Source organism: Oryctolagus cuniculus, chromosome 8 (assembly GCF_051225735.1).
Source record: "Oryctolagus cuniculus isolate XC-2025 breed Fujian yellow rabbit chromosome 8, ASM5122573v1, whole genome shotgun sequence".
In the NCBI taxonomy this organism is placed as follows: domain Eukaryota; kingdom Metazoa; phylum Chordata; class Mammalia; order Lagomorpha; family Leporidae; genus Oryctolagus; species Oryctolagus cuniculus.
Genome location: NC_142874.1, coordinates 30,706,068 through 30,727,267, shown reverse-complemented (window position 1 = coordinate 30,727,267; position 21,200 = coordinate 30,706,068). Strand labels below are relative to the sequence as shown.

At 49.0% G+C, this 21,200-nt stretch overlaps 1 protein-coding gene across 5 annotated transcripts in view; it reads left to right on the top strand.

The window, feature by feature from the left end:
• Positions 1 to 21,200, top strand: part of XPO7 (exportin 7) — a 96,084-nt gene that overhangs the window by 56,182 nt on the left and 18,702 nt on the right. Inside the window, exons 1-13 of one of the 5 annotated variants that reach the window (XM_002722420.6) lie at positions 362 to 442; positions 918 to 1,064; positions 4,947 to 5,040; positions 5,304 to 5,470; positions 7,083 to 7,148; positions 9,956 to 10,060; positions 11,641 to 11,806; positions 12,596 to 12,669; positions 14,117 to 14,236; positions 15,714 to 15,860; positions 17,540 to 17,712; positions 19,276 to 19,469; positions 19,886 to 19,991. In XM_002722420.6, the coding sequence (XP_002722466.3) occupies positions 422 to 442; positions 918 to 1,064; positions 4,947 to 5,040; positions 5,304 to 5,470; positions 7,083 to 7,148; positions 9,956 to 10,060; positions 11,641 to 11,806; positions 12,596 to 12,669; positions 14,117 to 14,236; positions 15,714 to 15,860; positions 17,540 to 17,712; positions 19,276 to 19,469; positions 19,886 to 19,991 (1,580 nt within the window). In that variant the 5' untranslated portion in view covers positions 362 to 421. Of the gene's footprint in view, positions 1 to 361; positions 443 to 917; positions 1,065 to 4,946; positions 5,041 to 5,303; positions 5,471 to 7,082; positions 7,176 to 9,955; positions 10,061 to 11,640; positions 11,807 to 12,595; positions 12,670 to 14,116; positions 14,237 to 15,713; positions 15,861 to 17,539; positions 17,713 to 19,275; positions 19,470 to 19,885; positions 19,992 to 21,200 lie in introns of those variants that run through there. The other 4 variants (XM_017338325.4, XM_070047332.2, XM_070047331.2 and 1 more) reach the window with 4 other exon arrangements.

Genomic DNA, 21,200 nt, shown 5'->3' with positions numbered 1-21,200 from the left:
TGAAGGGGGAACTCCTCAAACGAAACCAGCTCTTGCTTACTGCTGGTGACAGTGGCCTCAGACATCTTCCTAAAGTCCAAACCACTCAAGGCTAACAGATGCTGAGTTTCTTCTCCGGGAGGTGAAGAGTGTGTTTGTAACTAGTGCCTTTCCACTTTGCCTTTATCAACATCACGCTAAGTGGAAGTAGATGTGAATCCCTGTGGGGCGTTGACCAAAGCACACACCCCCCCACACCCTCCCTGCCTTGCTGGAGCCAGTTTGAGATTTGTAGAGCAGGGTTTGTTTGGGGGCGTGTCCCTTGTCTTATCTGTGGGTGAGCATATGCTAGGGTTGACTTTATTTTGACCCTTCCATTTTGAATTTGGAACCGGAGCCAGTTTAAAGTGCAGCAGGAGCAGCGTGCCTGCTGGACTTCAGCATGAGGGACCCGGGGCTGCAGGTGGGTAAGATCTCTTCTGTGCCGCTCTCAGGTTTGCTCACGGAGGCTGGCCACCGTCTGAAGGCACACACTTAGTGGGATCTCATAGCAGCTCCTCAAGGGGCGAGTGTTTAAACTACATGGAGGTCATGTGCTTAGTCGTAGCGGCAGCGTATTTGTATTTTTTAAATTAATGGCAGAACAATTAAGTTTTGAGTGTTTGGAAGCCTTTTCAAAAAGCGTAGCGGGATGGGTATTTGCATGGGGGGAAATACCATTTGTGATTGATAGAATGCGTGTGTGCGTGTTTTAAGGCGGTCACTTTGTCTTGAGCTGGCATGGTTATTACTAGATCACGGTCCCCCCGGTTGTCCTCAGGATCAGGAACAGCTCTCTGCTCACTGATTATTATTTATTTCTTCCCAGTGATTTCGAGCGCACTTCCTTGTGGATATAGCAGACTGGACTGATTTCTTTCTCCACTGATCTCTTCCAGAGCCTGGCCCAACTAGAAAACCTGTGCAAACAGCTGTATGAGACAACAGACACAACCACTCGCCTGCAGGCGGAGAAAGCCTTGGTGGAGTTCACCAACAGCCCCGACTGCCTGAGCAAGTGCCAGCTCCTCCTTGAGAGAGGAAGTGTACGTGAGGTTTGAAACACCCTGAAGGGAAGAGGGCAGTGTAGCAGGCTGCTCTGGCTCTCAGGCTAGGGGTGGAGCGGGGGAGCTCCTGCTCCCTGACTCTCTAGGTGGCCCTGCCTTCTTCATTTACTTTTACAAAGTGCCATACTTGCCCGGTTGGTGAGAAAGGCCAAAGACCCCACCAGGAAAAGATATTTGACTGTTCGTTTCTGTCCTGTTGTTTCCCATCTTGAAACAAACTTCTGGGACTCATTTTCTGTTTTTTTTTTTTTTTTTTTTTTTAAGATTTATTTTATTCATTTGAAAGGCAGAGAAGGAGAGCGAGAGCGAGAGATCTGTCTTGTATCCACAGGCTTAATCCCCAAATGGCCTCAGCGGCCAAGAGATGAAGCCAAGTGCTTCCTCCAGGTCTCCCGCGTGAGTACAGGGGCCCCAAGCACTTGGGCCACCCTCTGCTGCCTTCCCAGCAGGGATCTGGTTCTGTAGTGGAACAGCCAGGACTGGAACTGGTGCTCTGGTAAGGGATGCCCATGTCACAGGCAGGGGCTTAACCTGCTGTCCATAGCACTGCCCTTCGCTTTCCGTTTTGATGCGTAAGTGCCACCTCCTGTTTTGTTTTATTTATTTGAGAGGCAGAGTTACAGACGGAGAAAGGGAGAGACAGAGAGAAAGGTTTTCCATCTGCTGGTTCACTCCCCAATTGGCTGCAACGGCTGGAGCTGGGCAGATCTGGAGCCAGGAGTCAGGAACTTCTTCCTGGTCTCCCATACAGCTACAGAGGCCAAGCACTTGGGCCATCTTCCACTGCTTTCCCAGGGAGCTGGATCGGAAGAGCAGTAGCTGGGTCATGTATTGGTGCCCATGTGGGATGCTGGTTCCGGAAGTGGAGGCTTAGCCCACTGCCCCACAGCACCAGCCCTGCCCCCTCCTGTTTATTACAGGAGGGCAGGGCTGGGTAGAAGTGATCTCCTTCTGGTCCTGAGTCCTTGTCACCCTACAAGGCCCTCAGTTTTCTCTGTGTCTTCCTCCTCTGTACCTTACAGTGAGTCTAGGAAAAATGACTGACAGGAAGCTGTAGGTTTTAAATGGAATTCAACCCCCTGCCAGCTTAGAAATGGCATGGCAGTGATCAAAATGATGCTTGATTGAGACATAACTTGATGAAGTGACTATTTTCGGCAGAATGGAGGGGAAGTCCTGAAAGGGCGTCAGAGCCAGGCCTGCGGTGGGCAGCACTGACCTCTGTGACAGGGCATGCGGTCAGGTGCAGTCCTCCTTTTCCCTCGTGCTCACACAGGCACCTTGGCCTGTGTGCCCTGTGCAGCCAGTAGGCCTCACTGTCGCTCTTGTTGGCGGGGTGGAGATGAAAGTGGACGTCTCAAATGTGATGGGGCCACCGCTGTGGCATAGCCAGGGAAGCCGCTGCCTGCAGTGCCGGCATCCCATATGGATGCTGGTTTGTGTCCCGGCTGCTCCACTTCCATTGCAGCTCTCTGCTATGGTCTGGGAAGGCAGTGGAAGATGGCCCAAATGCTTGGGTCCCTGCACCCATGTGGGAGACCTGGAGGAAGCTCCTGGCTCCTGGCTCCTGGCTTCGGATCAGTGCAGCTCTGGCCATTGCAGCCAATTGGGGAGTGAACCAGTGGATGGAAGACCTCTCTCTTGCTCTCTGTGCCTCTCTCTCTCTGTGCAACTCTGACTTTCAAATAAATAAATAAATCTTAAAAAAAAAAAAAAGAAAAGAAAAGAAAAAAGAAAGTGGAAGTGATGGTATAGTGCTGTGTCCTGAACAGAGGTTTATCCCTTAAGAGCCGGGTAATAACACAGCATTTCCAAAAAACTATCCTTTGGACTGGAAGGAGATGTGGACAAATAAAAGCATTTAATTTGTTGAGGGAGTAGGGCCAGCATTGTGGCACAGCCAGCTAAGCCTCTGCCCCGTGATGCTGTGTGGGCACTGATTGAAGTCCCGGCTGTCCCACTTCTGATCCAGCTCCCTGCTAGTGCTCCTGGGAAAGCAGTGGAGGGTGGCCCAAATATGTGGGCCCCTGCACCTACCTGGGAGACCCCAGTGAAGCTCCTGGCTCCTGGCTTCAGCCTGGCCCACCTCTGGCTGTTGCAGCCATTTGGGGAGTGAACCAAAAGATGGAAGATGTCAGTCTCTGTCTCTCCCTCTCTGTAACTCTGCCTTTTAAATAAGTAAATCGTGAAAAAAATTGTTGAGGAGGATAGACTTCTGACTTTCATTTTTGAGTTTTCATTAGTGTCACAATTGTGTTTATGCGACAAAGAGTTAGTTAGAATTATCCTTTAATAGCTAAAGATCGAATTCTTTTTTCCAAATATCTGAAGATTGCAAAGTGATAGATTATGTAGTAGTCTGTTGTAAGTTGTACAATACTAGTACTACTTCGTATACTTCTTTTAAATCACTCGGTGTTGGGAATGATCGGCCTAAAGCTCTCCAGTCCACCCCCACCACAGTGCAGAGTTTGACACTGTCAGCTCCAACTCCTGCCTGTTGACTCTTGACAAGTTAAAGAACACAGAACTGGGACAATGCTGAAACCAGAGTGGTTTCTGCCTTTTTAATCTCTGTTGACTTCTTAATGACTTGTTAGATTTATTGCATTATATCTAAGAACATATATTCATTATACAGTTATATATTATGTATTACGATTAGAACAGTCTCTTAGTCATGGTTTCACATGCCTGCATTAATCAGTCTAAGTCATGTTCAGGTATGTTGAATAAAAACCATGTTGTCAAAGACTTGGTGTTTTTCCATAATTAATTTTTTTAAATAAATGAATAGCCTCCTATCTTAAGGACCTTTAGTTTCATGAAAAATTATCTTGGACCCTGGATTAAGTTAGTTACTACTTCTCATTCTGTTTCTGTTGTGTGACATTATGTAATTAATGTTGTCACATGATTCTTATATCCTATGACCAGATGGAATGCTTTAATTCTTCATAAAGTGAAAATTCATTAAAAATCACATTTGAAAATGTGATAATGCTACTCTGGTGCTTAGGACATAAGTTTTCTTTCTCAACAAATATCTTTTCAAAGTTTACTTTAAAACTCATCTGCTGGCCGGCGCCGCGGCTCACTAGGCTAATCCTCTGCCTTGCAGCGCCGGCACACCGGGTTCTAGTCCCGGTCGGGGCGCCGGATTCTGTCCCAGTTGCCCCTCTTCCAGTCCAGCTCTCTGCTGTGGCCTGGGAAGGCAGTGGAGGATGGCCCAAATACTTGGGCCCTGCACCCCATGGGAGACCAGGATAAGTACCTGGCTCCTGCCATCGGATCAGCGCAATGCACCGGCCGCGGCGGCCCTTGGAGGGTGAACCAACGGCAAAAGGAAGACCTTTCTCTCTGTCTCTTTCTCACTGTCCACTCGGCCTGTAAAAAAAAAAAAAAAAAAAAAAACACACAACTCATCTGCTATCCCAAAAGCTATGGCTGTGCTGATAGAGAATTTGGGGGTTAAGTAGATAGCATTGTGGGGTTTCCTCAGAGTTCTGTTTCTTCCTTCTAATGCCATGCTGTAGTCCTTTTGAGACATCACGATAATGGGGTGTTGAGGTGGAGAGTTCTTGGCTTGTGGGAGCTTTCTGAAAGGTGCCCTCTAGTGTCTGTTTTCAGGGAAGCTGGTGTCCATGTTGGATTAGGTCCAGCAGGCTGTTCACTCGCCCCTCGTCCAGCATTGCAGTCAGCTGAGCCCTGTGCTAGCGGGGACTCATTCTTCCCCAGAGTGGTAGACCCTCTAGCACCTGAAAGACTGAATAAAGTAAGACAGGTTCCCTTTACTTGGGAACGTGCAGTGACAAACCTTGTGACGATGCAAGTTGAAGTCTTTTCCCCCTCTCTTCGCAGTCGTCTTACTCCCAGTTATTGGCAGCTACATGCCTGACGAAGCTTGTGTCGCGCACAAACAACCCCCTGCCACTGGAGCAACGCATAGATATTCGTAAGTACAGGATTTCCCGTCTGTCTTGAGAACAATTCAGTCTGCTTAGTGGTGTGTTAGAAGTTAAGTTTATGAGTTTGCCTGATAACATGCTTAAATTTAAGCAAAGCATGCGGAATATCTAGTCTGGGTTTCTGCCGAGGCCCTGTTTGTTGTAGCATGAAGAATGAGGAAGGCTTCAGGGTGTACTGTCTGAGCCTGCCTCCTCTCCGCCACCCTTCGTTGTGGAGCGCTGCACTCCAGGGATCGTTTCTCTTTCGTAGGGAACTATGTGCTCAACTACCTTGCCACCCGGCCAAAGTTGGCTACTTTCGTGACACAAGCGCTCATCCAGTTATACGCCAGAATCACAAAGCTGGGCTGGTTTGACTGTCAGAAGGATGACTATGTCTTCAGAAACGCCATCACGGACGTCACGAGGTTTTTACAGGTACGATGTCTGTATTGGATGTAAAGGTGTGACACAGCAGCATAGGCATAGAAACTGCACAAAATGGAATTATTTGGTATGTTCTTTTCTATGGTTTTTTTTTTTTTTTTTTTTTTTAACTCTTAACATGTCTTGGCAGTGTCTACGTGTTACCACAAGCAAACCCTGCCTCATTCTGTTGAAGGCGCACATACTATTCCCAGCTAAAATAACACAATTAACTAACTTCTTGTAGATGGACATTGAGTTTGTTTCCAATTTCTGGCTGTTAAGGAGGTACTTGCATAGAAATTCTTGCATGTTTGTGGAGTGACTTCCTGGCCTGAACCTGGACTTGGTCAATCAAAGGGATGTATATATTTTTCCTTTCAAGCATATTTCCAAATCCGCCTCAAAAAAGTTACACCTAATTATACTTCTGCCAACCCTTTGTTAGGGTACTTACTTTGCAAAATTTTTTATTTGTCCGATTTAATAGGTGAAGAATTAGTATCTCACTGTTTAGTTTATGAGTGAAACTGGACAAATTTTCATTTTATTTCACTGTTTACATTTTTCTGTGAACTTCCTATTTTCACCGTTAATTTTTTAAATTATTTATTTATATTTTGATTTGAAAGGTACAAAGAGAGATCTTTGGCCCATTAACTTTCCACAACAGCCAGGACTGGGCCAGGCCGTAGCCATGAGTCCGGAGCCCAGTCCATGAGAGACAGGAACCCAAGTACTTAAGCTGTCACCTGCCGCCTCCGGCAGGTGTGAATTAACAGGCAGCTGGGATCAGGAGCGGAGCCAGGGCTCCAGCCAGAGACTCCGAGATGGAATGCAGGCGTCCCAAGCAGGGTCTGAACTGCTGTGCCAAACGTCTGCCCCATCTATTTATTAAAATCTTTTTTTTTTTTTAATTTCAAAGATTTATTTACTTACTTGAAAGGTAGAGTTAAACAGAGAGAGGGAGGGAGGGATCTTCCATCTGCTGGTTCACTCCCCAGTTGGCCACAATGGCCAGGGCCGGGCCAGCTCTAAGTCGGGAGCCTGGAACTCCCATTCAGGCTCCCACATGAATGGCCAAGGCCCAAGCACTGGGCCGTCCTCCGCTGCTTTCCCAGGTACATCACTGGGCAGCTGGTTCAGAAGTGGAGCGGCCAAGACTCAGACCAGCGCTTACTGGGGTGCTGTCGTTGAAGGCAGCAGCTTTTGCCACGGCAGCACAGTGCCAGCCCTATCATCTGTTTACATCTTATGTTCGTTTTTTCTCGGATTCTTTGCCTTTTTCTTATTCTTATACAGTTTCTTTGTAAGCTGGGTTACTCATTCATCACTTACCTTAGAACTGATCTGCAGTTTATCTTTTTACGATATGTAGGCTCTGATGCTTAGGGGAATTTTTGAAATACGAAAGTTTGAATTGTTCAGTGAAGGCAGATTTAACAGTGTTCCTTTATGGCAGTTAGCTTTTATATCCTGTGAAGCAACAGCTTTATAATTCCTTGCTGCCTTGTCTAGGCAGCTTTATTGGTGACACAGGAATCTGCCATTCAAGCGTATGTGTGCATTTCAGATGCCAAGTCAAATACCCATACCAGTTCTCTGCCCTACATTTTATTACCAGGATAGTGTTGAGTACTGCATCATCGGCGTCACAATTTTATCTCAGCTAACCAATGAAATTAATCAAGTAAGTGCTACAGCCTTCCTCGTTGAAGTAAGTGACATATTTTTTCTTAGTATTGGTGTTTTCTGCTGTGTGTGGGATGACCTTGCTTGGCAGTTGTGTGCTTTTGCGGTAAGTGTCAATGCCCTTTTGAAACAAACGAGCTCCATGGGTTTTCCTCTGTAGGTACAACCTACCTGACTGTCCTGGTCTGTCTTTCTCTTCAGGGTGTTTGGTAGCTTTCGTGTTTGTTTTAGATGAGAGCAGTGCTCATTAGTCAGAACGACCGTGAAATACTGTCTTGCTGATGGAGAGTGCATCCGAAAACGAGATCAAATGAACCAGTGTCATTTGTGTGTCGTCTAGCCCTGTGTATATTAATGAGTTCTAGAATCATTTAAAAATCCATCGTCCTGTGCTGCTGTTAAAAAATGGTGTCAGTAATCTCTGCAGAGTGCAAGAGATGTTCTGCTGTAGATACCAGTCAATTTCGTGGCTGATCTTTGCTGTCACAGAGTACTACAGAGGAAACACCGCTGGCTTCCCCGCCCCCTGCTGGCTGTTACATTTTTCAGTGATTTACTTTTGTATCTAGCTAAAATTCTGCTAATTATTGAACAGGCCAGTACTAATACTAGTGGCAGCATCCCACCCTTGTCAGCACATTAACGCCGTGAGAAGTGCTGTGGCTGCTGTCTCAGCTACGCAGACATTTTCTGAACTGTGGGACGTGTTGACTCTGAGTGGGCAGTCCTGGCTTGCAGGCTGTGTTCCGAACCCCCTGTAGTTTCCGCTGTGATCAGTAGTCCCCAAAGCAGTGACGCTAACACGGCAGCGGCGTTGCTGCGTGGCAGCCCTGTTCTGAGCGCGGCACGTACGTGAACTGATTTTGTTCTCACAGCCCGCTGTGATGTGGGTACCGTGGTTGTCCCTTTGTCTGGGAAAGGAAACTGAGGCATTTAAAGGTTACATAAGCTTGCCACCTGAGGTATCACAGAGGGCAAGCAGAGGTGTCCTGCTGCGGAGTCTGCAGTGTTAACAGCTGGCGTCCTGTGTGACCACTGTCACCTTTGTCATGGAGGCAAGCGCTGACCAAGCACGGGCGGTGTGGGCTTACAGTCTCTGCCTCACAAAAGACATCTGTGTCTTCCTTAAGAAAACGATGCAGATCTGTCTTAATTACCTACCATGTAATTATCCACCGTATTATGTTCAGTGTAACAGATTATTCAGGTATATAGTACATTGTATAATCTAGCAGAAGCTTTATTAACAGGATGTGGTGTAAGTGCTGTGTAGTCCAGCAGAACCTTCGTGTGGTAACAGTTACACTGAGGCTGGAGTTGAGGGACTCTTTTTGGACCTCTAAATAACTTTAACGCACCATTGCATTTTTGGTTGTCAGATGTCAATATGAGTATATTTCTGTCACCATTCCTCTCTGAACTTAGAAATAAAATCAAGGAAGACCTTTTTCGACAGAAATCTGGCTGTGTTACTTGTGAGTGTGGATAGAGCAAAATGAGCCCCCTTGTGAATAAGCCAGTCCATCAGTAGAAGAGATGGATGCTGTCAACAGGTGGTTAGATCAGAAACACCCTTAGTAACCTTGGGATTCTTTGATGCCACTTATTGAGTGCCTACTGTGTACATTAGAGGCATACCAAAGTAGTAAACGATTTAGTCCTTAACCGCAGTCCAGGAGTGAGAGACCAGTCCAGCCAGTTAAAGTGAGTTCTCGCCGCGGAGGTACAGCCTGTAGCTCATTTACCTGAAGCTCATGGCTGTTAGCTGATGACTGTTTTTGTAAATGCTGCAGTAGCTTCAACCCTGGATGGCTTGTTTGCCAAAACTGAAGCCTTACTACTTGCTGTTTCTAAGGCTAAGCCTCAGTGTGACATGACACTCATTGTTAGCAGTGTCTGGCAGTAATTACATAATTACCATTAAGAAGTTGTACCTCGGAGAGGAGAGAGGAAACAGCCCGTCTCCTGTCTTCCTGATGTGAGCCACAGAGGAGGGATGCGCTGCTTACCTGTGAGCAGTGGACCTGCTCTGCGTCTCTCGTCAGATTCACTTTAGCAATAACTCTGCTGTTCTTTTAGATTTGTTTATTTATTTGAAGGAGTTACAGAGAAGGAGAGAGAGAGGTCTTCCATCCGCTCATTCACTCTCCAAATGGCAGCAATGGCTGGGGCTGAGCCAGGCTGAAGCCAGGGGCCAGGAGATTCTTCCGGGTTTCCCACATGAATGCAGGGGCCCAAGCACTTGGGCCATCTTACTCTGCTTTCCCAGGTGCATTAGCAGGGAACTGGATCAGAATTGGAGCAGCTGAAACTCAAACAGCATCCACATGAGATGCCAGCGCTGCAGACGGGGGCTTAACCTTTTGTGCCACAGCACCGGCCTTAGTAACTGAGATCTGAAAATGTGTTTTGTGGGGCTGGTGCTGTAGCATAGAAAGTTAAGCCTCTGCCTGCAGTGCCGGCATCCCATATGGGCACTGGTTTGAGTCTCAGCTGCTCCACTTCCAGTCCAGCTCCCTGTTCCTACGTGGAGATCCAGAAGAAGCTCCTGGCTCCTGGCTCCTGGCTCCAGCCATCGTGGCCATTTGAGGAGTGAACCAGCACTTGCAAACTCCTCTCTCTGTCTCTCCCTCTCTCTGTAACTCCGCCTCTCAAATAAGTAAATTTTTTTAAATGTATTTTGTACTTGTGTTTTTTTATTGGAAATCTTCAGTTTATTTGAAGTCTACATGAAAAGTTATTTTTATTTATTTTTTTATGGCAATTAATTCCAAAACTTGCATTGATTTATTATTTTCTCCTCAGGCAGACACCACCCATCCTCTAACCAAGCACAGGAAAATAGCCTCTTCTTTCCGGGACTCATCATTGTTTGATATCTTCACACTCTCCTGCAATTTACTGAAACAGGTGAGCTTGCGGGCCAGGGCACGCGGCCGTCACGCTGGGAGGACGAGTGAGAACTTGCTGGGTGTCAGTTCCTAGCTGACCACTAAGAGTTGCTGGGGGACGGTGCCAGTTTGGGCACCGAAGCTAGAGACACGGTTGTGTTTTCCCTGTGTCGGATCTGTCCCCTAGGTGAAGAGCCATAAGTGAACCCTCATCCCATGCTCCCGTCTTGAAGGAACATACTTTGCCATGAAGTTTGGGTTTTGTTGTTTGGGGTTTTTATAGCCACATAAAATCTTCTGGATGGGGTGACAGCGTGTTGACTTTATGGTGTTTGGCTTCTTGGCTCTGAGAGCGGCTCAGACTGCACTGTCACGTACAAAAGTGGGCTCACCCCCACCCCTGCTGAGTTAACAGCAGCCAGGAGACAGGCAGCATCTGTAAGGAAAAGTGGAGTTTGAGTTTTTACCATCCATTTAGATTTAATAACCTAAAGGGGTAGACAGTGTCACATAAGGAAATTACCTGTTTTGAAGTGGAAAGCTAGTGTTTCTGTTTGTTTATTGATAAGAGTTGAAGTGAGAAAGAACTGCCACCCGATGGTCCCCCGTGTTCCTGACCGGAGTTGGGTGTGTCGTCCCCTTGGGACGCTGACTGCCATTAGCCTCTGGCCTGGCCTTCTGGCATTTTGTGTTTCCCCATTTTCCATTATTCCCCAATTTCAGGGTTTAAGATTTACTTATTTCAAAGAGTTAAGAGAGAAGTAGAAAGAGAGAGGGGAATCTTCCATGCACTCCCCAAATGGCCACAGTGGCCGGAGCTGAGCCAATCTGGAGCCAGGAGCTTCTTCCAGGTCTCCCATGCAGGTGCAGGGGCCCAAGGACTTGGTTCATCCTCCACTGCCTTCCCAGGCCACAGCAGAGAGCTGGAAGACATTCCTCAGGTTAGGCAGGCTGCCTGGCAACAGCTCTTATACCCACTAGGGGAAAGCTTTTGAGAAAACCAAAGGTGATATTATCAACAGGCAATTAGCAAGCCAGTGTCTGAGCTCTGAGGCCGCGCTGGTGTGGCCTTGGGGTCTCAGCGTCCCAGTAGCTGCGGGCCAGTGTTCAGTGATTGTGTCAGGCACACTGCAGTTGTGTTAAGAGACCATGCCACGGTGACTAAGTTTTAGTTGTGGTTTGAGAGGTTTTGGATGCTGGTGGTGATGGCAGCACTAATAGCAGGAAAGAAGGAAGTAGAGCAGCGTATAAACCTTCTCAAAACGCCCTCCAGAATGTAGTCATCACCCTGTCCAGAAATCACCGGACCTCACGGGCGAGTGAAGTAGCCACACCCTGCGTGATTCCTGGTTGCCTGTGGCCACTCTGGCTGCAGCAGGGCAAGAGTACATGGTAGAAGGAGGCGGTCTGTACGTACCAGCTCCATGGCGGGATGGCCAGTGAGGAGCCTGGTGTTTTAGTAGCAGTCAGGTGACAGAATGTAGCATGTTGGCAGGGAGGACTTTGGTTTTCCAGCTTAGCCGCCTTCTTGGGAGTCTGGGAGCAAGCTGGGAAAAGAGGAGTGATTGCTTGGGGCTCATTCTGTGGTCGTTTTTGCAGGCTTCGGGGAAGAATCTCAACTTGAATGATGAGAGTCAGCATGGCCTGCTCATGCAGCTGCTCAAGCTCACTCACAGCTGCCTGAACTTTGACTTCATCGGCACGTCCACGGACGAGTCCTCAGACGACCTGTGCACGGTGCAGATCCCCACCAGCTGGAGATCAGGTGGGGCGCTGGTCCCCACGAGGGTCACTGCCGGGGGGCGCTAGAGGCTGTGGGAGGACCCTAATGACGGAGGAGTCCCCGGTGTGTATTTACCATCTTGCTTTAATTGCCTAGAGACTTTTGTTACCTATTTATTTAGGGTAAACAAAATCAAACAGAAGAACTTGTGCTTCTGTCTAAAGATAAAAATGTAAAATTCCTGGGATGGAAAGAGCTATTGGACTGTCTTAAGTTCCCAGAAAATTGAAAGAATGTTTCTTAGAGCAGCTAATACTAGTACATACTTTTTAAAAAAGAAACGGCGGCCGGCGCCGCGGCTGACTAGGCTAGTCCTCCGCCTAGCGGCGCCGGCACACCGGGTTCTAGTCCCGGTTGGGGCGCCGGATTCTGTCCCGGTTGCCCCTCTTCCAGGCCAGCCCTCTGCTGTGGCCAGGGAGTGCAGTGGAGGATGGCCCAGGTGCTTGGGCCCTGCACCCCATGGGAGACCAGGAAAAGCACCTGGCTCCTGGCTCCTGCCATCGGATCAGCGCGGCGGCCATTGGAGGGTGAACCAACGGCAAAAGGAAGACCTTTTCTCTCTGTCTCTCTCACTGTCCACTCTGCCTGTCAAAAAAAAAAAAAGGAAAACAAAAAGCCTCTGTTGCTGTGTCACTCTCCAAGGAAGTAAACATTCTGAAAGGCGGAGCATCGCAGGGCTTGCTGCTAGTGTGTCCCCTGTCAGGAGGGTGCCGGCCCGCTCGCTGGCTACAATGAGCTGGCTACAATGAAGTCTTGTTGGTGTCGTTTCAGCATTCTTGGATTCGTCGACCCTGCAGCTGTTTTTTGACCTGTATCATTCCATCCCTCCTTCATTTTCACCTCTGGTGAGTCAGGACCCCATTTCCAGTGCCAGTTTGTTTCTAGAAAGTAGCAGTGTCGAACGAACCGGTTCGTTTGCTGTGCAAAACCATGGCAGGAAAGCCTGGGAACACTGGGCTGTCACTAGCTGTGTGCCGGTCAGCGTGTCGCCTCAGGTGCTGGCAGTAGAGCCTGGAAGGTGTCTGGATGGGTCCTGCCTGCTGGCAGTCACTGTGGGTGGCCAACTCTTCTGGTGTCCTCTTGTATCTGGTATCCTCTTGTGTCTTCATGCCTGACCCCAGGTCACTGCAGGCTGGAGAGCAGTGCTTCCGTCACCTGATTGTCTGATTGAGCCTTTAAGACTGTCCTGAGAAGGTTGTTGGAAAGCCCTCAGGCGCACATTACAGCGTGACAGATGGAAACCCCAATGGGAGGTTGATTTGCATACTTGCCCTTTGAAATCTCCCAGGAATAGTGTAGTTCTCCCTTAATGCCATCACTGACCTCAAAGAATTGAAATTCATGCAGGCTGTAAAATGCTTTTGGTGCGTATTTCAGATATTCAACAAGACACAGTGAAGTAGCGGGTGTTTCTGCAGCTGACTACTTTCCTGTCATTTGCTTTAGCAGAAACGTGAATTCAGTGCGTGTGTATCATTAAGGTGACTACAGGTGAAGAGCGCATAGTCAAGAGGAGTGAAGACTGAGTGGGCCGTTTGTAAGGATGTGGGCAGAAGTAGGGGAACCCAGCAAAGGCTGTGGTGCCCATCCCCTGGGCCCACAGGGTGAGCCTCCAGGGACTGGAGCAGGAAACTCGGAGGAGAGCTGGAGCTGAGCCTCAGGGAAAGGCTGCCCCTCCCACCGCCTGGCTGATATGAGCAGAGAGGGGCAGCCTCGTTTCACAGTGGGTGAAGCCAGCCCAGAGCCAGGGGAGAAGGGGCCGCACAGGAAGCAGAGCAGGGTGGGGGAGGATGGCAGACAGATCTGGAGGGGCGGCAGAGAATGTGGGTGTCTGGAAGAATGGGAAGGTGGAAGCTGGCTTCCAGGCCACAGGTCTGACTTGGTTCTCTCATGATAGCACTATGTAGGGAGCCTAATGAGCCCAAAAGCCTTAATAAAACAGGGCGGGGGTGGGGAACAGGCTTGAAGCTTTGTTTTAAATTGTAAATTGATGGATATTTTCAAGCCTTAAGTATATAGCTTAGCAAGAATCAGGAGCAGGCATTTGACCTAGTGCTTAAGATACCATTTGGGACTCCCACATCCTGTGTCAGAGTAATACCCACGAGAATTTTCCAAACTGAATTTGACTAGTTGCTGTTATCAACTTGGATCTAATGCTCTTCTTTGTTTCCTTTAATAAAGCTGCTTCAGACATCCTGAAGAATATGATAGGAGGGGAAGATCTGGTTCAGAAATAGCCACGCCATCCTCACCCCCTCATCCCGTGTTTGTGTTGTGCCCTGATTCCAGGTATTATCCTGCTTAGTGCAGATCGCCTCAGTCAGAAGGTCCCTGTTTAACAACGCAGAGAGGGCCAAGTTTCTCTCTCATCTTGTCGATGGTGTTAAGCGAATACTGGAAAATCCACAGGTAAGCTTTTTTTGAGAATTTGTGTATGTATAGGATTGGTGTGTGCCTAGGATGACAGAAGGCATCCACCCAGAAGCTGCACGTAGCAGAGATTCCAAACAAGTACTTCTGTGTTTGGAGAGTTTGTGGGAACCTGTGTGTGTAGGCCTATTCTGCGAGCATTTGCCCGAAAGAGGGGCTTGAGTTCTCCAGCTTCAGAGTCGGTGTGCTGTGGGAAAACATCACGCTGACGCGGGAAGTCAGGAACAAAGTTGGCCTTTTTCTCCAAGAAACAAAACTAAACTCAGGGAAATTTTCTTTTGTCTTCATTAAATTTTTTGAGGTTTACTACTCACCTAAGTGTGTGGGGCTGCATTGAAGTGGGAAGGGACATTCCTTTTTCAAATTTTCATTCCAAACTCAGTTGCCCTTTTTGCTTTTTTTTTTCAGTCCCCAAAATTCAGCCACTTCCTTCTGTTTTTGAGGTATCACTCCTCTGATGATAGAAAAAAATCTCAAAAGCAGTTTTTAAATACACTCAGTTCTGTCCCTCCTTTTTAAATAAAGATTTTTATTTATTTTTATTTGAAAGAGAGAGCTTCCATCTGCTGATTCACTCCCCAAATGCTTACAATAGCCAGGGATGGGCCAGGCCAAACCTGGAACCTGGAACTCAGTCCAGGTCGCCCACATAGGTGGTAGGGACCTAAGCACTTGTCATCATCTGCTGCCTCCCAGGTGCACATTAGCAGGAAGCCAGACTAGGGACTCAAACTGTGTGGACTATAGGTGTCCCGAGTGGCATCAGACTCCTGCACCAAGTGCCCACTTGTGCTCTCCTTTACTCATTCAGTAAACTATAGAGCCGCTACTCTGTGCCAGGGGCCTGTGGCGCCAGGTGCCACTAGAGGAAGACACAGGGAGACACACACTGGTGTGATGTGTTAGCAAATCAGTGCTTCACGTAAGTGCACAGTAAAATAACACACCGAGAGAGCATGAGTGTGTTACAGTCGTGATGGCATAACGGACGTACAGGAGACTTGGACGCAGCTCTGCCGCTGTAGTGTCAGTGTGCAATTGTGCTTGGTGATCGGCTCCACACAGGGGAGGGGAAAGTTCATTCCGTTTCCTTTGATGGATGAGAAGCAAGTGAGCAAGCCAGTCATGTCTTAGGTGGTGCCTCTTTCTGCTGTCAATCACCCGTGCAACCTCAAGCAAGGAGCGGGCCCCTCCTGGGCTTTCTGACTCCTTCGGCCAGGGCTGATGATCCCCTCACAGGGTGGGTGTTAGGAGCAGGTGAGACAGGACATGAAACCGTCCCATCTGTAAAATTGCTTCGAAATACTACACGGCTGTGTCATTCAGAATCATGGTCTTCCACACAGAAGCAAAAAAGCAGAGTTCTCCCTTGCTGGCGCCACCTCAAGTTTATGTCGCTCTTGGAAATATGTTGAATCACATTTTGTATTTTATTTTCCTCATGTGCTGTTGGCAGAGTTTGTCAGACCCAAACAATTACCATGAGTTTTGCAGACTGCTGGCCCGTTTGAAGAGTAACTATCAGCTGGGAGAGTTGGTGAAGGTGGAGAACTACCCCGAGGTCATCCGGCTGATAGCCAACTTCACCGTGACCAGCCTGCAGGTGTGTGTCGGCCTCGGGGCGCTCTGCTTGCTCCCGGCTCCAGTTCATAAGAAGATACTTCTTCTCAGCAAGGGTGACTGTATGTGAGATAAGCCTAGGGAGTCGTTGTTATATCTTTCCATAAATCTGCACTTAGGAAAGTGCAGTGGTGTGGCTAGAACATGGGAACTAAAAGGATAATATGCAGATTTAAGGCAGAGAGAATTTCCTCGGCATCACCCTGAAAAAGGCAGGGCTGGAGTGGGGGACGAGAGGGGAGTTAGAGCGCGTTCGCGCCTGCCCCTTGGTCATGTGGTATGGGACAGGGGTCTTACTCTCTGACTTGCATCAGAATCCTCCGCAGCGCCACGGGAAATACATGATCCCTGGTCCACTGGTGTGGGGTGGAGCCTTGGCGGCTGTAGGTCTGACAAGTTGCCCAGGCAGTATTCATGCACAGTAATTTTTATTTAAAGGTTTTTATTTGTTTGAGAGTTAGAGTTACAGAGAGAGGGAGAGACAGAGAGAAAGGTCTTCTATCCACAGTTCACTCTCCAAATGGCTGTAATGGCTGGAGCCGGCTGTAATCAGCTGAGCCGATCTGAAGTTAGGAGCCAGGAGCTTCTTCTGGGTCTCTCACACGGGTGCAGGGCCCCAAGGACTTGGGCCATCCTCTACTGCTCTGCCAGGCCATAGCAGAGAGCGAGATCAGAAGAGGAGCAGCTAGGACTCGAACCAGTGCCCGTATGGGAGCCAGCACTGCAGGCAGAGGAGTAACACTGCGCCACAGTGCCGGCCCTTAGTGATGTTTGCGAGCCACTGTGCCCGCCGTTCCTGTGGTAAGGTTACGCAAGCAGCATAGAGCTGCTCTTCCCGATGGAGACTTCGTCTCCAGAGTACCACTAAAAGTAGAGACCTTAAACTACTTGCCGTACGTGGAACAAAGTCCATCAAGGTTTACCCCCCTCCCTTTTTTTGAAGTATTTATTTTTTTGAAAGACAGAGGTAAGAGAAAGGGACAGAGATAGATGGTCCATCCACTGGTTCACTCCCTAAAAGGCTACAGCAGCCATGGCTGGGTCAAGCCAGAGCCACAAAGCTGGAGCTTCTTCCAGGTCTCCCATGTTGGTGCAGGGACCCAAGGGCTTGGCCTATCTTCCGCTGCCTTTCTAGGTGCATTATCAGGGAACTGGATCAGAAGCAGCTAGGACTCAAACTAGCACCCATATGGAATGCGGCATTACAGGCAGCGGCTTATCAACCTGCTGCACCACAATGCCTGCTCCATCTTTTTTTTTTTTTTTTTTTTTTTAATTTATTTATTTATTTGAAAGAGTTACTGGGGGGGGAGGGTCTTCCATCTGCTGGTTCACTCCTCAGTTGGCCACAACGGCCGGAGCTGTGCCTATCTGAAGCCAGGAGCTTCTTCCTGGTCTCCCATGTGGGTGCAGGGGCCCAAGGCCTTGGGCCATCTTCTACTGCTTTCCCAGGCCACAGCAGAGAGCTGGATCGAAAGTGGAGCAGCCAGGTCTTGAACGGGATGCTGGCACTACAGGCGGCGGCTTTACCTGTTACACCACAGTGCTGGCCCCGCCCTCCATCATCTTTTTCAAATAAAGCCTCTACCCTTTGTATTGGGACATAGGACTAATGTGTACAGAAATAAAAAGTGTGCCTTTTGCTCTTTTGGTTTCCTTTAGCACTGGGAATTTGCCCCAAATAGTGTACACTATCTGCTAAGCCTGTGGCAGCGGCTGGCAGCCTCTGTGCCGTACGTCAAAGCCACAGAGCCCCACATGCTGGAAACGTACACCCCCGAGGTCACCAAAGCCTACATCACATCCCGCCTGGAGAGCGTGCACATCATTCTGAGGTGAGGCGCCACTGACGGTCTCACGGTCTGCTGTCCGACACCCGGTTGGCTAGGAGAGGGCTTGTCGTGAGTTGTAGCGGCGCTCACACTGTTACTGGCTCATTTGCTTTGACAGCAGAGTAGCACTCAAGAGTATAACGTCTGAAAGAATCCTTCCTCTTTAGCATCCTGTTTGTGTCTCCCTCTTTGGCATCCATACCAGTGTCTTTGACTACCAAGTATACCTGTGTACTGTTTGTCCTTACCACTGATTTTCTTTAGACATGGAAAACCCTACAGCATACAGTGAAGAACTGTATATGAGTTCTAGGTGCCAGCGTGAACTCCTAAAGAAACAAATGGATGGGCAGGATTAGACAGATTAGACAATCTGGTTACCAGCTTTGATTCTAGTACTTACAGAAGAAGACATAGCAGTTCTCAGCAGCTGGTCTCTGACTGATTGCATCACAGTAACTCCATTTCTTTCTACCTTGCCTGTTACCTGGACCAGAAACATGTAGCTAAAGCAATGTCAGGCCTTTCAGAAAAGACCTGTGCAAAATTAGGCTAATTTTGGTTAAAGTCAGATGCTCAGTTCACTGTGTCAGGCGCATTTCATCTGTTACATGTTAAAACCTTAATTGTGATCTGAGTCACTCAGAAACAGTATTCATGAAGGTCCCTGGACAGCCTTGTCCTCTCAGTGGGGTGCACTGGGGAGGGGCTCAGAGAGTGAGCAGGTTTCTCAGTTCCCTCGTTTGTAAAATACAAGTAGCAGACCTATCCAATAAGGTCCGTAGAACGACTGAATTCTGTGAGTGGATGGCGTGTAGTACATGGCGAGCACACCGCAGTGAGCTGCTGTATGCTGGGGTGCTGTTGGCGCTGGCGTTGTCACACTTGGTGACTGCAGAGAGAGCTCATCACAGGACGTGGTAAAACCCAGGCACCAGCCCACAAGGCAGGAGCTGCTACAGATCCCCAGTGCCTCACCTGAGCCTTGAAACCTGAAGTGTGAGAACAGTTTCCCCGTCGGCTTGGCACCAGAATTCACTCGATGGCAGAGCTTAACATAAGCCATTATTAGATCATTTACTGACTTTTTTCAAAAATTCGACTTAGTAGTACTTCATGGTAGTCATCATTGTGCTACAGGAATGTTGAACTTGGTGTGGCACAGAAAGCATTGAGGTTTTTACATTATGTGGTAGAGCATCATACTGCCTCCCCAAATCTGAGGATGTCTGGACCCTAGAGCACATCTGACCGCAGTGGCCTCACATTAGGGCTGTGCACTGGCAGACCTGGAGCATACTGTAGTCAGGAACAAGCCAGGAGCTCGGAGAGAGATGCCTGGGCCTGCGAGGCCGAGGTAGACAGCAGGTGTTGGAGTGTGGGAAGGCCACTCTGCGGCCAGCTAGGACAGGAGAGCTCACGGTGTTTAAACATTCTCCCTGGGAGAAAGGCCGTGTTGACACGGGAGCCTCTGTCAGTAGAAGCAGCGCTGCCTTGGGAAGGCTACTGCACTAGGGAAGTCAGTGCCTGACTAAGGGAGCTGCCTCCTTCTTCCCTCGGGAGCAGAGATGGCTTGGAAGATCCCCTGGAGGACACAGGGCTGGTCCAGCAGCAGTTGGACCAGCTGTCCACCATCGGGCGCTGTGAGTACGAGAAGACGTGTGCACTCCTTGTGCAGCTGTTCGACCAGTCGGCCCAGTCCTACCAGGAGCTGCTGCAGAGCGCCAGTGCCAGCCCGATGGACATTGCAGTGCAGGAGGGTGAGTGTGCGGCGTGCAGGGAGCCCGGGACCCGGGAGGATGGGCCTCGGTACCCCTCCTCCCTGCCACGCCTCCTTCCCCGGGATTCTCGCACCTCAGTTACCTTCATATACACAAGACAATACTGGTGAGTGAGTACCAGCCGCAAGACACTAGGGGAGAGTACCAAACCTGTCTGCAGGGGTGTTGGTAGCCCTAAGGAAGTACTGCCCACCTACGGTAACCTGTCTGAGAGGAACGCTGACCACTGCTGAACTGCTCCCTTGGCGCCGCCTCAGCAGAGCAGAGTCCGCCGTCCTCCGAGGAGGGCAGCCCGCGGCTCTCCCGGGCTCTGAGGACCGAGGACGGGCGGAGGGAGCAGCGTCTTCTCGGGCTGGCCCCGGAGCTGGCACTGAAGGCTCTCGCTCCCACTGCAGGAAGGCTGACGTGGCTGGTGTACATCATCGGGGCGGTGATTGGCGGCCGCGTGTCTTTTGCGAGTACTGATGAGCAGGATGCGATGGACGGCGAGCTTGTCTGTCGGTAAGTGCCTCCCTGCACGTCTTCCGTCTGCTTCTCTGACCGCCTGCCCGTGGACGCTTTCCTCCCCGTTTACACAACGTAGCCCTGTGAGGCTGGGTGCCCATCGAAACAGAGGCCTGGCGGAGCCAACTTGGGGCTTTTCTAAGTGCAGTGAGAACTCTGCCTGAAGTCTTTACTGAGAAAACATTGGGTGTGTGAGTCCTCAAGGAGATGATGGATGCGGAAGTAGGAACACTAAAGTGGGGAGTGGCTGCTCCATATAAAGACAGTAGCCCGGCGGGTGGAATGCGGGCTGCTTTTGCCAGGCCAGGGTAAGTAAGAGGAAACCATGGCTCTTCTGAGGCAGCCAAACAGGAGACTGACAGTCCTGCAACCTTTCAGATTTCCTGCCCACCTCCAGGACTTCAGGTTATTTTGTGTCTGTAATTCTCTCATAAAGCATTTAAGTGAGCATTAAAGCTTGTTGAAAATTGTATTTCTCAATTGAAGAGAAGAAAAGTTAACATCATTACTGGTTTCTAAAAATGTACATAACATAAAAAGAATATTTTTTTGCATGCACAGTAAGTTGTCCCATGGAAAGTTTGTTGATTTTGAGGTTTGTTTATTTATTTGAAAGAATGAGGGGGAAAAAGAAAGAGATCTTCCATCCGCTGGGTCACTCCCTAAATGACTACAACAGCCAGGGCTGGGCATGGCGGAAGCGTGGAGCCCAGAATTCTGTGTGGACCTCCCATGTGAGTGACAGGGCCCAGGTATTTGGGCCATCTTCCACTGCTTTCCCAGCTGCATTAGCAGGGAGCTGACTGGATTGGAAGCAGAGCAGCCAGGACTGAAACCAGCACTCTAATGTGGGATGCCAGCATGGCAAGGCGGTTCCTTAACCTTGTGTCACAACACTGGCCCCAGTGTAGGGTTTTTAAAAATATCCTAACACGGGGTTTTCAAGGTTTTTTTGTTTGTTTTTGCTTTTTGATCTCAGGTTTTACTTTCTTAAAAAGCATGAAGACCTCAAAGAACATTTGATTTAAAAGTACTTATTGGGAGGGCAGTTAAGATGCTGGTTAAAATGCCACATCAGAATCCCTGGCTCCAGCTTCCTGCTAATGCAGACCCTGGGAGGCAGTGATTACGGCTTACATAGTTGAGATCTCACCTCCTGGTGGGCTCCCTAGCCCAAGGCCATTGCAAGCATTTGGGGAGTAAACC